Source organism: Mobula hypostoma, chromosome 10 (genome assembly GCF_963921235.1).
Source record: "Mobula hypostoma chromosome 10, sMobHyp1.1, whole genome shotgun sequence".
Taxonomy (NCBI): Eukaryota; Metazoa; Chordata; class Chondrichthyes; order Myliobatiformes; family Myliobatidae; genus Mobula; species Mobula hypostoma.
In genome coordinates this window covers 71,604,357-71,621,111 of record NC_086106.1, presented here as the reverse complement: position 1 = coordinate 71,621,111, position 16,755 = coordinate 71,604,357, and the positions used below count along the sequence as shown (strand labels likewise).

General features: G+C 37.6%; 1 protein-coding gene across 1 annotated transcript in view; it reads left to right on the top strand.

The window, feature by feature from the left end:
- Positions 1–16,488, top strand: part of pcdh11 (protocadherin 11) — an 828,012-nt gene extending 811,524 nt beyond the window's left edge. Inside the window, exon 4 of the mRNA XM_063060629.1 lies at positions 14,110–16,488. Coding sequence (XP_062916699.1) covers positions 14,110–14,501 — 392 coding nt within the window. The 3' untranslated portion in view covers positions 14,502–16,488. The remainder of the gene's footprint in view (positions 1–14,109) is intronic.
- The last annotated feature ends 267 nt before the right edge of the window (positions 16,489–16,755 follow it).

Here is a 16,755-nt window from a genome sequence, read left to right as displayed (position 1 = left end):
TCAATTGCGTAACACTAGAAAAAAGCTGAATTTCTTGTCTATTGATTACAAAAGAAATCAGACTCTTATTTTTCCAAAAACAAGTTTGATAAAGTTGGTCAGTAAACTCCAATCAAAATGGTCTTTATATTTTCATAGATTTGAAACAGTTTTTGGAAATAATTGCAATTTGAAAAGCTAACTTAACCATTATTGTCCAAACTGCAAAGAACAGCATGTAAGTATTATTTTGAAGTGAAAATCCCATTTCTTATTTCAATGCTACCATGTTGATTACATCTCCTGCCTTGCAGCAAGATCAAGTCCCTATCGGTTTTGGGTGACATTATTTGTCCGATCCTCCAATATGAATATTGGCCAAACTGTTCCAACTTACTGCCTCAGGTCTTGAAATTAATAACTTGCCTGGGAACAGTTGTTTTCTTGAGAAAAGCCAGTTTTATTAGCGCTGAAAAATGCTGTGGTCTCATGTGCCGCAATCATGGTTTAAATATACAAAGTATCTTAATATCCTCTCCAACAGAAGGAACTCAGCAGGTCAGGCAGCATCTATTTCTGTCCAGTTCCTTCATCATTTTGTGTATGTTGTTTTGGATTTCCAGAATCTGCAGAATCTCTTGTGTGTAATAGTCTGTCTTCATGCTGGGTTTACTTAACGTTCAGTCACAGTATTAGGAAGAACGTATTTTGACGTTGCTGGACTTTGTGGTCAAAATAATCATAAGAATAGGGATGTAACGATTCTAAATACTGATAATTGGGTACTTAAATCTCTATCAAATCTTGAGCCCAAAATTGTGCAATGCAAAAGTGCTATTCAGCTCCAGAATAAATCTGATTTGGCATTAACATTGTAATTAATGCTGGATGTAACTATGGGGAGGAGGTTAGCAAAGGAAGAGTTATTGACCACCTGAAGACCAGGTAGGTAGTGATGTCAATTACTACTTAATGTTGACTTTGCATCACTGCTGACATTTTGCTGTTCAGTGCTCCAACAAAGGTCTTCTTTTAACTCCGCACAGTTTAACAACAGATCACCTAGAGGACACCTCTAACAAAATATTTTTAATCAAATCATCATCTAACTTCTGGTTAGTTATTGATTGAATATTGTTGTTGTTTAAGTGATGTGCTTGATTTTTTTTAATAGCTGTGATCAAAATGTTTGAAGTTTTATGCACACAACATGCGCTTCTCTTGTGATGGTATTAAGTTTGCTGTTCATGAAGTTCTGAACTCCAACAAAGATCTCAAACCTTATCCAATATAAATAGCTATGGTTGCCCTCATATAGGAAGGTTACCCTTTAAAAGCAGAATCACTTCCCTGTTTATCCTCCAAGATGAAGTTAGCTGCCAAGACCTACTATTTGAGTGTTGCCCCCACTCCCTTCCGCCAAGGAGGAAATATTTTCAGCTAGTAAAGTAGTTTAAATACAGTTCATTTATTTTTAGTGACACATATTTAAATTCAGATAAACTTCTGAAAACACATTTTAAATTCATCAAGGATTTCTACCTTAATTTCCAAATTACAAGCAATTTCTACAACAAAGGATTTCCAAAACACAGGTACTTACCAATGGGTTGTCCATTGCGGAAATGGAAGGCTGAGGAAAGGATTCTAGTTACATCGTCTTTCTGTCATTCTTCTTGTTGTCCCTTGATCATTCCTAACAAGCCTGACTGCTTTCTTACCTTTATACAGTTTTTTTATGCCACTTGGATGACTTCATATAGATAGTCTTAAAGCTTCTGGGAACAGAGATCCAAAGTACCGACAATTAATGTTGTAACGGATGACCCACTAAGGAAGCAATTCTCACAACTATTGATCAATCAGCTATTTGATATGCTATGTGATGGTATCAAACTGGTCTGCAAGCTTCCTTGAACTAAATAACTTAGCCTGTTTTGTCTGGTTTGATGCAGGTCAATTAAGAAAACTCGCAGTATCTAAGACTGTATCTCTTCAGCAGCCAGCCCTCTGTTGTGGACCAAAAGTCTGTGCTCTGTAGACAGTGCTGTTTGTTTACAAAGCTGTCCTTTTAACTTCAGACTGATTATTGCTTGCAATTTACATTAAGAACGGAGGACTGGTTCTTATTTATTTCAAGAAGCTGAGCAAAGAATGTTGGTTGGGAGATTAACTTACTCAAAAACAAAAATACTGACTCAAAATCGAGGCCTCCATTGTAATTTTGGAAAATTTCCTTCAAGTTGTGCTATCATATTCTCACTTTCATCCATTCCCTTTGAAGAAAGTATCCTTTTATAATGCATGCTATCTTTGGAGAACTGACCCCTTGTGATATTGGATCTTGTACAGAGTGTTGAGCCACTTAATAATGCAACTGCACAAGTGAGTAGCTTGTGTCATGCTGCTTTGCCACCTACATCGAACACCAAGTGGAAATCACTCATGCAATACCCTTCTCTGGGAGTAGTTAGGTCTTGTCTCTCTTCAGTTAATACATATGCAGATTTGAAAGAAAATCTTCAAAGGATATGATTCCTAACTTTTCTTCTTTAAGTCTGTCTTCAAAATACACTCAGTGGCCACTTTTTTAGGTACACCTGTGCACTTGCTCATTAATGCAAATATCTAATCCACCAATCATGTGGCAGCAATTTAATGCATAAAAGCATGCAGACAGTGGCAAGAGGTTTAGTTGCTATTCAGACCAAACATCAGAATGGAGAAGTAATATGATCCAAGTGACTGACCGTGGAATGCTTGCTAGTGCTAAACGAAGTGATTTGAATATCTCAGAAACTGCTGACGTCCTGGGATTTTCATGCACAACAGTCTCTAGGGTGTACAGAGAATGGAGCAAGAAACAAAAAAAAAATTCCAGTGAGCAGCAATTCTGTGGGTGAGAATAACTTGTTAATGAGAGTGGTCAAGAAGACAGCAGTAACTCAAATAACCGTGCATTGCAACAGTGGTGTGCAGAAGAGTATCTCTGAATGGGCAACCCATTGAGCCTTGAAGGCTACAACAGCAGGAGACCACACCAGGTTCCACTCCTGTATCTAATAAAATGGCCACTGAGTGAACATAATTACTTTGACATTTTGAATTTCTCAAACCAGTTCCTGATATTAAGAGGATAAAATAGTTTCTCCAGAAATATTAACAACGAAGTTTTGAACACAATGTAGTAATTCTTTTTTCATGTGCTAATTTAAAAAAAATACAGACTGGTAGCATTTTAACTCAGAGCAAGGAACGCTGTATAGTTAGCAAGCCTTGATGTTACGCTGTCAAGATCTTATACACCAAGGAGCACTCTGCTGACATCAATGCAATCAACCTATTTCTTCATTAGACACTAGGGAAAAGAAAATCATACTTTCTTGCTTTCATTAACTGTGCAATAAAGTAGTGGCTGTGTGATGTACTCCACATACATGATACTGACTGAATTTTGGAAGCAGAGAGATTCAATGCAAGTGTTCATGGTTGAACTAATATGCATATTAACATCATCTGAATCCAGGTAGCCTATATTCTGTTTAATACACTGATCAAGTCGACTATATATTTATGATGTGTGATGTTTTGCATTTCACTGTATCTAATCTCTTGGGAAAACCAAAAAAAAAAAAAATCTGAGAATATGGCCAGTGAAAAGGTAAATGGGAATTGTCTCAGGAATCAAAACCAACCAAGACATCAGACTGAGTATCAGTCCAGCGGCTGTTAATTCAGTTACCGTTAATACAATGCAGTACCAACACTCTGAAGCCATTCGATTCCTACATAAAGAGCTAGCCTATTCCCACACTTTCAGAGTTTAAACCTGCTGTCCAGGTTTCCTCAATCTGTCAAACTGAAACAAGCCAGTAATAGTCATATAACTCATTCCTCTGGTTAATTTATATAATTCCATCATATTGTCTGTGCTGCTTTAAAATATTTAGAAACTTTCTAAATAAAAATCCTGAATAAGCAATTTTTGGTGAGATGGAAAATCAGTGTTGTAGCTCTGCTTTGAATCCTTCTAAATAATTTATCATCTGCATGGACTAGGCCAGCTTGGACTCTGACCAGCATGCCATCAAATTATAGGTAAATCCTTTTAGGTACATTTATTAGTAGTATATGCATACTGTACTTCGCATAAATATTGGTACATAATATGGAAGCAAGTGACTGCTGAAGATGCCAAATTATGTACTTGGAGTTAACTAATCATGCTTTTTATCTTTTAAGTGTGTTACTTTTTTCAACAGTCTGGACACATAATAACATAGATCCCTGAAAGTCAATGATTAAATAACTAAGGCTTTATTAAAATCACCTTAAAGTGCAGAGAAAGGACACTTGCAGCATTGGCTTTCACATTAACATTGGGCTGTGAAAAATAATTGAAAACTTTCAAGAAACTTCCATGAAGGAACTCAATGTAGAGTACAGTGCAAAACAAAAATGCTGCCAGTTCATGGTCAACCCAGTTAGAAAAGTAATTCAAAGTAATATTTCCTTTCTTGTCCATCTATGAGCATCTGTGGATGGTATTGTGGACATGTGTATGAGGTTGTGTTGGTGGTGTTGGTAGAGGGCATGAAGGGAATCAGCTCAATTCACAACTTTTTTGACATCTGTACATTTGGACAGTGGTGGGAGATTATTTTCAGTCCTTGTCTGAGGCCATTTTCTATGTTATGTTATGGAGCTGGCCAGCCCAAGCCAAGAATCGAACCAGGAGTGTTCCTGATATGTGTAATTCAGCTGCTGCAGAAATAAGCTTGACAACATATCAAAGAGCTCAGTGGAAAATGGGTGATTTTTGTTTTAACTTATTAAATTAGCCTTTTAATCTCTTTTCTATCAGGGATTAAAAGAAAGTCAGAAGATTTCCTATGTTCTGAGAAACCTTAATAGCATCTTGGCTGGAAAGAAGATCACTTTTGCTACTTAAAATCCAATGTGTTATGAGATGGTGCAATAGGACAAATATTGACTACAAAGATGAAAAATTGCTTTCTCCAGCAGGTTATCAGCTGTCCCTTTTGACTATAATACCTCAAGAAACTTGACATGCAATGTAGATCCAACTAGGATTTCAGGTCTACTTATGACATTCATCCAGGTTCAACATAATGAAGGGGATTACTATATATTTCATTCACAATGTTTCAGGATGCTGTATCAAGAACTTACATTGCAAGTATCAGAAACGGCACATTTTAGATCAGTGGTCTTTGTGGAACTTGGCAGAATTCCTTTATTTTTACGCTGATGTCAGGGCACCTAAACTGCTAACAATGTATTACTTTTGATGCCTAGAATTAATTTAGTCTTTTGCTTTATTCCTAATCTCCTAAGGGTATCCAATCCCAGTTCTTCATAAGGTGAGGTTTAACTCATGAGGCACATCCACATTAAGCCTGAATAAATTCCTTTTGAATTGTTTAATATTGCCTTTGAAGTAGATGAATAAAATGTTATTCCCAGGGGAAGGCTATCAGCAGCAATATTACATACAGAGACTTGACAAAGACCAGCAAAGGGATGGGAGCAATCTGACTCATTTCATTTCCACAGAGAAAAACCCTGTTTCAACAACCATGAGAGGGTTTCTTTGCTGTCACTGCCTATCTTTTATGTGAATTAAAACATATTGATCGTATTTTCTTTGAACTGCGTTGTTGCCAAAAATATTAATGTTATGAATTCAGATTTTCCATTGATATTCATTTCTAAAGCAAAGTGTTAATGTAGCGTTACATTTCTTCTAGTATGAAGCTGGTGTAAAATATGAAACAGTCAGTGGAACTGTTGTTTTCAGAGTGATCTGTTGTAAATGGTAATGTATAATGCATGGGCTTTTTAGAATTCTTACCAATCATAACCGTTCAGTGCACACAGTTCACATTGATTTCTTTTCAAACTTTCATCACATTTACAGATAAAAATGGCTATCAACAGTTCCGCATGCACTTATCAGTACAGAAGAGCTGGCGTTTTACTCCAAAATAATCAGCTTCTTGTTCAATTATTAACAGTCTTCAACTAATTTTATTGCTAACAACAATGTAAAGCTCCACTGTATTGATTTAATAGTATTACAATAATACTTACTTCCAGCAGACAACACACTGAGTGACTTTTATTTACACTGCAGCCCAGAATATGATTCTTGTCCTTATCAATCCATTGCCCTGGCAGTTCAGCTAAAATCTTCCAAGTGACCGTTTTGTGAGATGTCAGTTGTTTCTACAGCCACTTTTATAGTTTTGTTTTGACTCCTTTTCTCGGTAAATAAAACAATATATGCTCTCTGATATAATCTGCATGAAAATTACTTTTCTTCCATGACACTTTCTGAGCTACCTGAGCTATGAACCAAAATCAGGTGCTCTGCTGGACTGGTTTCTTACCTTCCTTTACCTATTTAAAGTGAATTAGCATTCAGCTGCTGCCAGTTGTGCAAAGGTCTGATCCAGGGATTTAATAAATGATCCAAGAGTCATTCTGTGGTGCCATTACAGTACTTGAGATTGAGATTACTGTAATCTTAATATAACAACTGACATTACAGTGCCCTCTCTCTCTCTCCCTGCAACTTCAATTTATGATCTGAGTACAATTTCACATTGCTTCTTGCAATAGTCAATCCACTGATAGTTCACTGAGGTACAATCTTTTGATACAAGTCACTCTAACCAAACTACAGACCTTCCTCAGTAGTTCATCTCCATCATATGTTGAACCCAGACCAGGTCCCCTTCATTGCCGCAGTAACCTCAAAGCTGCGAGTTCTTACATTAAGGTGAAAACCCCTTTCTTGATACCAAAGCTGCAAATGTAATTTTTCATTTGCACTGATAAGTTTCACCCTACCTCTCCTTCCATGCTGAGCAAACAAGACTTCAGATCACTTTGTCATTCTCCTTTCCTGTTTGGTGTCTGTGTCAGCCGTATTGGACCCTTCTGATATGTTACACATTCACAGATTGTATTAATTTCAAGGTTGTCAAATATAAATTGTTACAAGAATTTCGAAAAGACAGTTTCAGTGAAATTACAGATCTACAATAGGATTTCATTTGAAATGAGAAAAAGCAAATGTGACTCCCTTTGTTCAAGTTAGTTCACCATATATTAGGATTATTATCTGAATGGTGGCCGATTAGGAAAAGGGGAGGTGCAACGAGACCTGGGTGTCATTATACACCAGTCATTGAAAGTGGGCATGCAGGTACAGCAGGCGGTGAAAAAGGCGAACGGTATGCTGGCATTTATAGCGAGAGGATTCGAGTACAGGAGCAGGGAGGTACTACTGCAGTTGTACAAGGCCTTGGTGAGACCACACCTGGAGTATTGTGTGCAGTTTTGGTCCCCTAATCTGAGGAAAGACATCTTTGCCATAGAGGGAGTACAAAGAAGGTTCACCAGATTGATTCCTGGGATGGCAGGTCTTTCATATGAAGAAAGACTGGATGAACTGGGCTTGTACTCGTTGGAATTTAGAAGATTGAGGGGGGATCTGATTGAAACGTATAAGATCCTAAAGGGATTGGACAGGCTAGATGCGGGAAGATTGTTCCCGATGTTGGGGAGGTCTAGAACGAGGGGTCACAGTTTGAGGATAGAGGGGAAGCCTTTTAGGACCGAGGTTAGGAAAAACTTCTTCACACAGAGAGTGGTGAATCTGTGGAATTCTCTGCCACAGCAAACTGTTGAGGCCAGTTCATTAGCTATGTTTAAAAGGAAGTTAGATATGGCCCTTGTGGCTACAGGGGTCAGGGGGTATGGAGGGAAGGCTGGGTTCTGAGTTGGATGATCAGCCATGATCATAATAAATGGCGGTGCAGGCTCGAAGGGCCGAATGGCCTACTCCTGCACCTATTTTCTATGTTTCTATGATTATACTGTATGTAACACAAACAGTTCTTCAGATATAGCATAGTTTCAATTGTAGTATCCCTTTAGATAGCTAAAATGTTCTTCTAATTAATTAGCACAAGGAACTCTGACAATTAGCATTTCTGAAGTTTGTGGTTATAGAGATCCAATAGCCTGATCTTTGTTTATAACTATATTTTGTATATCATTGATGTGGATAGTCAAAATCCACAGGGGGTTAGAGGGAAAAAACTGGGTAAACTTAGCAAATGCAGGTCTCCTCTCAGAAGTTGAATGCTAACTAAGCCTTTGAATCTTTCATGAGAAACTGTGATATTAAACTTTCTGAATGTGTGCATCTTTACTGTAAAAACACCTGGTCATTTTAATGTGGGCATTGTTAGCCACTCCTTCTGCATCATCCACAACTTTCATTATCCACCAAAGATCCAATTTGAGCATTAAGTAATCAATAGTCCACTGCAGTATTCTTCAAATTATACATCATTCATGCATCTTTTGGCTTGTTAAAAGAGCTGGTAAAGATTTTATTTCTCAGATTTATAATTCACTATATTCTTTCTGTAACTTTTTTTAAAGAATAATAACTTGTTAACACATATTCAGAGTATTTGGAATAACAGTTACTAATCGTAACTCTTTGATAAAATTGCATCTGCCATTATAAATTCAACAGGAATATCCTTACAATCAACTTGAATCACTTGAGACCTCACAGTGCTTTCATTTTGTTGCTTGTTTCTTGTTTGTGCCTTTCAATTTTGCTTCTGGCACCAAGCACTGGCCAGAAGTTAAAAGGCACTTGAAAGCCTTTTGTGGATTTGCATTTTAATCAATTTCCAGTCTTCCTCATTTAATAGTTCCTGGTTTTGTTCAAATAATATTGAGGTTTACACTTCTGTCATTATTCTAGTTTTACCTTTAACTTGAACAGTGAGATCAGTTCTATGAATTGAAAACATAGAATTTCAGTGTTCACTCTATAGTATCTCATCATGTTGTGGAACAATAGAGAGAAGCATAAAGAAAACACATGAATTGTGAATCAATTAAAAAAAAAGAAACTGGACAAAGAGAATCAAATAATTCAAAATATGAGAAAATAGATACCATTAACTGAAAAAAACTTCCAAAACCATAAGACTAGATTGTGCCGGTGGCCATGGAGAGGTACTAGCTACATACAGTATGTAAGTCAGACTTTTCCTCACTACTGTACCTACACATTGCAAGATCATGGTTAGGATTGAACCCAAGGCACTGTACCCTCTAAGATGCATGGGCACGAGGCCATGTTGTAAATTCAGTGTTTCCACACATGCAGCCTTTGTTGCCACACTGCAGGAATTTTCTTTTATATGTGGTCTTGTGATTAGTTTTGAAATCTATGTTAATATATTATGTCTTATGTCTTACGGTCTTATCTATGTCTTATGGTCTTATAAGTGTATGGGGTTGAGTGGGATCTGGGATCAGCCATAATGGAATGGCAGGCAGACTCGATGGGCTGAATGGCTTACTTCTGTTCCTATGTCTTATGGTCTTGTGGTCTAATTATGAAATACCCTGTAATTAATTATGTGCTAATGAATATAATCCTTAAATTTTCCAAATAATAAATGTCCCACAGCCTTTACTTTGAAATATTTTAGAGCTTAAACATATTTACATTGTCGGTGTTTCAAGTTATAACACTGTTCCAAATTGTAATACTAAACACAGATTGGAAGTTGATAGGGCTTGGCAATACCATTTATTGGAGTGACAAAGTGAAAGTTCAGCTTGCATCCCTAAGTTCTGACATCAATACTGTACCAATTATTTGATTCATTGAATGTGTGTTTATCACATATAGTAGATTTCCTGACAAAGAATTAAAAGAATGGCAAGCTTTTGACTATGTTGCAATTCCAAATGCAACCAGTTTTGAAATTGGACAAAAAAATGTTGTATGACTGACAAAAAAAACACTCAGCTACTAATACCAACTATGACATAAGCATTACCCCAAAACTATCACAGCAATACCGTGATTTCAAATCTGTCGGTTCTGAGAAAGTTAAGGCTAATTCAATTAAAATGTTCACTGGTATGTTGAACTATGTGCTTAGAAATGAAGAATTTGAAGAACTGTCAATTCTTGTTGACATCACTGGAGCATTTCAAGATTCTAATGCTGACTGTGAATATGGATTCAGTCTTATAAATTCAATCAAATGTAATTCCAGAAACAGACTAGAAGTTGAAACCTTGGATAATCTAATGAGGATTAAGACATATCTTTCATTTGACTGGAAAATTAATCTGGACAATGTTTATAGATAATAGATTTGTAATACAGACAGACAAGAAAAAGTTCATGAAATGTGAAAGTTTTTTTTGTTGTACTGTATTTCATTATACTCTTCATTTAATAAATGAAATCAAAAGTACATGATTTTTCAATTTTAATTCTAAATATTCACAGCATGCATATATATAAAAAAAGTGCCATGCAGTTTTCAGTCATTTAAAAATTTCCTACTTAGAGCTGTAAGAAAAAAAAATTGAGGGAACATTCACTCAGGGTCAGATACTATCAAGTCTGATTCCTTGATCCACACCTGGATTCACTATTGAAGGTCAACCACTGCTTTGCATTATCATGAGCTGATCAAGCTTAACTTTGTGCCGCCCACTGCTGTAATATTTATCATAGCCTCATACATTTGAAAGGGGTTTTATGTGAAGATATGTTTCATTCCCTTTTAATTTACATTATTATTTTCTGTTAATTTGTGTATTAAATGCTTCAAAGATGCTTTAGATAAATGTATTATCTCTTTTTTTTTTAGTATTTGAAATAACTTAATCTTATTCCAAGTGTTTGTAAATGTCCCTAACTGTAGACATTTGGAGACAATTAAATAACCCTTTGTCCATACAAGCTGTTAAAGGGCCATCAGGGTTGTTAGATGCTTACAAACCAGGTTTCACCATAAGAAACATAGTTGGTAACAGCAAATTACTCCACTTTGCAATGGGGTACTATGGTTCAAGATCACTTAGACCTACTTGGCTGCATAGATTAGTACAGTCATGGCCATTGTAGGACGATGTAATGAGGATGGTGGCAGAAAGGGTTGGTAGGTTGAGGCAAGAGTTGGTGAGTATGTATAGGCCAGATCAAATGCAATCTAGTCTGTATCTGAGTCAATACTACATGTGATTAACCAGCATACAAAATATTTTCTAAACCAGCTAGTTATGATTGTAGTAAACATGCACAAGAAGCCCAATGTTTTTCACATTGTATTGAAGGGCATATAATATTGGAGAATTAGCTAAAAATTGGTAATTTATGATCCAATATCTTGCCATCTCAAAATGTGTATCTCATAATAAGTGAGTACCAACATTAGTGGTGGATAAATAGCAATTTAATCCATAGGTGATTGTATCATGTTTATCTAATGGTAATGTTGCTACTGTGTGACACTGTCTATAGATTCAAATGTATCTGTTCTGCATTGCTGGAAATATCACTGGGATAGATAAAACAATAACGGTGTTTCATTTTGAGCAGGAGCATAAACACAGCAGGAGATAAGATGACACAATTTTTATAGCATACATAAAATAAATTTGGATATTGTGATGGTCCTTGGATCTAAGCCAACTCATCAGCAATGACTTGCATAAGAATGATATTTTTCATGTATCGTGATTCCTTAAACCTCAGTATTTGTGAAATGCTTTCACTTTAGCTGAGAGGTAAAGATCATGCTTGAACTGTTATTTTTTTTTAACATTATCTTCTTTTATTAGGCATGGGAGAATATGTGCATTAGTCAGAAGAAATAAGACAATCCATTGTCTCATGTACAGCAGGATCAGAATGCATGTCTGTGCAAAGAATATTATTATTTATGGACTGTAACATTTACATAAATCTGGGTAGCACATTTCTGAAAATATTTAAAATATTTTGGAATATATCTGAAACTTAAAGGTATTGAGGAACCAGCATATAGGAGAGAGATTGAAAATTTGGCTGAGTGGTGCCACAACAATAACCTCTCTCTCAATGTCAGCAAGCTGATTATTGACTTCAGGAGGAGGAAACCCAGAGGTGCATGAGCCAGTCCTCAGTGGAAGATCAGAGGTAGAGAGGTTCAGCAGCTTCAAATTTCTCATTGTATTCATTTCAGATTACAATTATGAAGAAAGCACGACAGTCTTCTACATCCTAAGAAGTTTGCGAAGGTTCAGCATGACGTCTCAGATTTTGACAGATTTCTATAGATGAGTAGTGGACAGTATATTGCCTGGCTGCATCACAGCCTAGTATGGAAACAACAATGCCCTTGAATGGTAAATCATAACAAAAAGTAATGGTTAAGGCCCAGTCCTTCATGAGTAAAGCCCTCCCCACCATTGAGTACATCTACATGGAGCACTGATGTAGAAAAGTAGCTTCCATCATTGGGGTGCCCATCACCCTGACCATGTTCCCTTCTCACTGCTGCCGTTAGGAAGAAGGTACTGGAACCTCAAGGCTCACATCCCCAGGTTCAGGAACAGTTATTGTCCCTCAGTCATCAAGCTCTTGAACCAGAGGTGAAAATTTCACTCACTTGCCCCATCACTGAACTGCTCCCACACTTGGGGGTTCACTTTCAAGGACTCTTCATCTCACATTCTTGATATTTATTAATTGTGTATTTATTATTATTTCTTTTTCTTTTGTATTTGCACAGTTTGTTGTCTTTTGTACATTGGTTGTTTGTCTGTCCCGCTGGGTGTGGTCTTTCATTGATTCCATTATGTTTCTTGGATTTAGTGAGTGTGCCAGCAAATCTCGGGGTTGCATGTAATGGCTATATGTACTTTGATAATAAATTTACTTTGAATTTGAACAATAAAATAGCAGCCAGAAATTTGGTCATGAAGTACAACCTTTCTTTAGAGCTAAATTTATGTATGCTCCCAGAGAAGAAGACACTTATGCTGCATCCTGGGTCTCATTCTTGTCTGCCACTCCAGATGTTGAGCTGGACAATAATGGAAAAGCCATTTTTTGTACCAGATTCAATGGTCTAATGTTGTAATACATCAGTTGCAATGTAATTCTTGCTTTAAGCGGTTCCAGGTCGAGCAGTTACAGAACTAGTGGGTTGTAGGTCATTCACTGCTTGTTCCTTAGCTGCACAAAGTTTAAAGAGTGCATCACAGGGAACCTGGCTCAGATGGATCTGCTTTGAGTTATTTACCTCAGCCAGTCTTAGTGCGCAATTGCTCCCACTCCAAACTAAGCCCACCTTTACCTGCACACACCCCGTGCACCCAGCCCCAATTATTCAACAACACCCACCTATAATCAACTGAACGCTCACCCTTCGAGACACCTGAACGCTGATTCACTCACCTATTATCTGAGTGGCACTCACCATCCATAACTGCCACTTGCTGACTTTGATGTACTGACTCCCAGCATGGACCATTTTCCCTGACTTAGTGACTGCCAACGTTTGACCCCGAACCCCCCCCCACCCTCAATTTCAGGCTACAGCACTGTATTAATTCTACTAACCCCACCCCTTCTTCCATCCTCTCCCCTTGGCCCAGCCTTAGCCCCAGCATCAGGAGTTTTATTCTGCATTTACTACACCAGTGAAACAGTAGGTCGGAGGAGCTTCTCACTTGTAAGATTGATTCAGTAACATCTGACATCCTGGGCTTTAGGACATTGTTAAATTTCCACACAGGGGACAAGACCAAAAGGCACCAACAGAATCACTAGTAAATTTTGAGTAGTTTATCCAGTACAGCTCATGTTTAATTCATCTCATTGGAGTGGATGAGCCTGGTTTGCTAACTTGAATGACCTCAGCTGCAGAAATTGTCAGCCACAACGGTCTGTGGATATGTAAATAACAAAAGCTTGATTGATTAAACCTGACACCAAACTAGAACAAATGCAAATGATACAAGCAGACGGTTAGTGTTACTGGAAACCTATAAATATAAACACTCTGAGCCTATACCACCTTGACATGAAAAAAGGTTTTTACTGGTATGAAGTTTTATTAAATGATCACGTCTTAAACAATATTCAACTGTCACAACAAGTTCATTACTGTTCTGCTGTTAATCTAATGATTTTACTGATGCTATATTGTACAAATTAATAGAAACTCCCACAGATCTGCTCAGCTGATTAATTCTGTATCCTTGCTTGCATTGCAGGTGTTGAGGTGTCTCTACAGAAAGTGCTGACTGAAGCCTCGGAGACTTGCACACAGGAGTGCCTCGTCCTCGGTCACTCTGACAACTGTTGGATGCCCCCATCGCTGACTCAGTGCCAGCAGCCAAACCCTCCCCTGTCATCTATTGGATTTCAGCAGAGCTGGGCAAGAGGCGGCAGGTCAGAAGGGCGGCACACCCTAGGGAGGGCCAGCAGCAAGGACGACCTCGATAAAAGCCAAGGTAGTGGCAGGCAACAGCTGTACAATGGCTCGGAGAGACAGTCCAACGCCGAGGACCCTGTGAAGGTCATTCCCCTGGCAAACTTTACACCGGCCCAACAAGGGTCCGTGTCTGGCAGCAACTCTACCTATGTCCATGAGCACCAACTTTAGAAAACACCTCAAGCAATCTTTGGCAAGCACTGAAGCCAGAATGTACATAGCCACTGCTTTCAGTTCACGTGGAGCCAACATGCCAAATTAGGAGAGCTGGCTTTGCAGTACAGAACACTTGCAAACAACTGTATGCTTTAGTAAGGCAGGCCTTCATTGTGAGTAGAATTTGAATCTGCGAATCAACAGCTTCTTCTGCCATTTCATTACAAGCAACAACAAAAAATGGTGGAAATATTTTCATGGGTTGTTAAATTGCACCAAAGTCAATGGCAAACTGGAAGGAACTATCTTTCTGGGGCTCATAATGTCTGACAAACTTGGACATCCAGCATGTAAACAAACTGGTTGAAAGCAATGTTTTTACTTTCAATGATCTTCTCAGAGCAGTTTTACCTGCCTAAATGTACAATTGCAATTCTTTGATGTGTTATAATTAAAGGACCCCACTCGGCTGTACAGTGATGATTTGCATGAATCATCTGATTTCAAGAAAAACACAATGATGTACACATGGCCTCTACCATGGAACTCTATAAACTCTGTCAGTTCTACTCTGGTCAGGGACAAGAATACATTCATTCAGCAGGCGATCTGGTGATATCATGTTTTTTTTTCCCTACCTCTTTGGGTGATGGATCTGCTCAAAACATGAGCACAGCTTTGTATTAAATAGCACTCCATTCAGGAACTCATCTCAGTCAGAAGGTCCAGCAGGTTTGAGGAACAATCTTCCTTGGCCTTAGAGCCACAATATCTGGTGTTCGACCCTTGAACAATCAAATATAAAATTCTTTGCAATGTAGGTCTTTTTAATGTCAAAAGGATTGAATGCCATTATGTGTGCAGCTCACATAGAGTATATGTAGAATAATAGTTTGAAGCTAATGTATCAGAAATATAACATGCATTTTATACTTAAAACTTATATACTTATAGGTAAATTGGAAGTGATCTGATATTTCTATATTGTATCTTTGATTTCTGAATTAGATTGGAGTACAGATTGCTCATCTTAAAGTGGGATACTCTGCTTAAAATCTTAAAGGAGTTCAAATCTTACCAGCTCCTGCAAGATAAATTGTTCAACTCTCTGGAGCATTACTGTGTCTTATAGCTGAATCCTGCAGGACATTCGCAGGTGATCTAAAATATGTAACTGATGAGAGGGGTAGGTGAAGTTTGACACTGAAACCTTCAAGTTGCACCTGCAAATTATACTGAAGAATTGAAGCACTACCCTCTCCACTTAGAAGTTCACATTTTAATACCAAATGGCTTGCTACTATCTTGTGAGGTGAAAGGAGGAACCTCATGTTTGTTATGTCAAATCAGGTAACATGCACAATTTCCAGATTATCTGGATGTATGACAATCGAAGGAAGCATTCAGCAAGGGAAAGGGGAAGAAAATGAAGACTTTATGGAGTTTTATTTGGGATTACTGTATGTAGAGTTTATCTAACTAGTCATGCAAAGCTATAAAAATACTACATTAAATCTGCTGTATGATGACTGCTTGTAATACAATGGAATTTGCTATGTATATTAGATGTGGGGAATTTTTGCACCATAAAATGGTGATTATGCAGAAAGCTTATTGTGCTGTTTATGTGCCCAACAGGTATAGGTAGCATTGTAATTTGTCAAATGTTGTCTCACAGTAATCTGTTCAAATCACAGGCAGTTACAGTGTGCAAAAGAGCGCCACCTTATTAAACAGTTACTTTAATCACTGAATGATGAAAAAGCATTAAAAATGTCTTGTCTAATAATTTTAACTATTTCTTGATAGTGCTGGTAGTTTTAGGATATGAGAATATTTGTTATTATTTGTGCAAAGCATTGCAGTTAAAATTGCATGTTATCAATGAACAATGGTTAACCCTTCCAGAACTGACTTTGCCGATGAATTACCTGTAGGTTGATGATTTGCTTGAAAAAAATATTTAGGAAGTGGGGAGGTGGGGGGGGGGGAATCAATAGGAATTGATGTTGTTCACTGTGGTTTGTGTTGAACTGTGGATATCTTACAGAATCCCAGAATCTGGATTGGTAAATGTGGGTAAAATATAGCACCAGGTTAGACAGTGAACTCTAACCACAAGAGGAAATTTGTTGGCCTGAAGTAATTGTTATTCTTTTAACACGGTCTTTAATTTTGCCATGCTATGTCTTATTTTAACTCATCTCCTCCTGCGACAAGATTGGATGATTTTGCACGCGCTCTCTGTAGAAGTGAGCAGTGAGGAGGA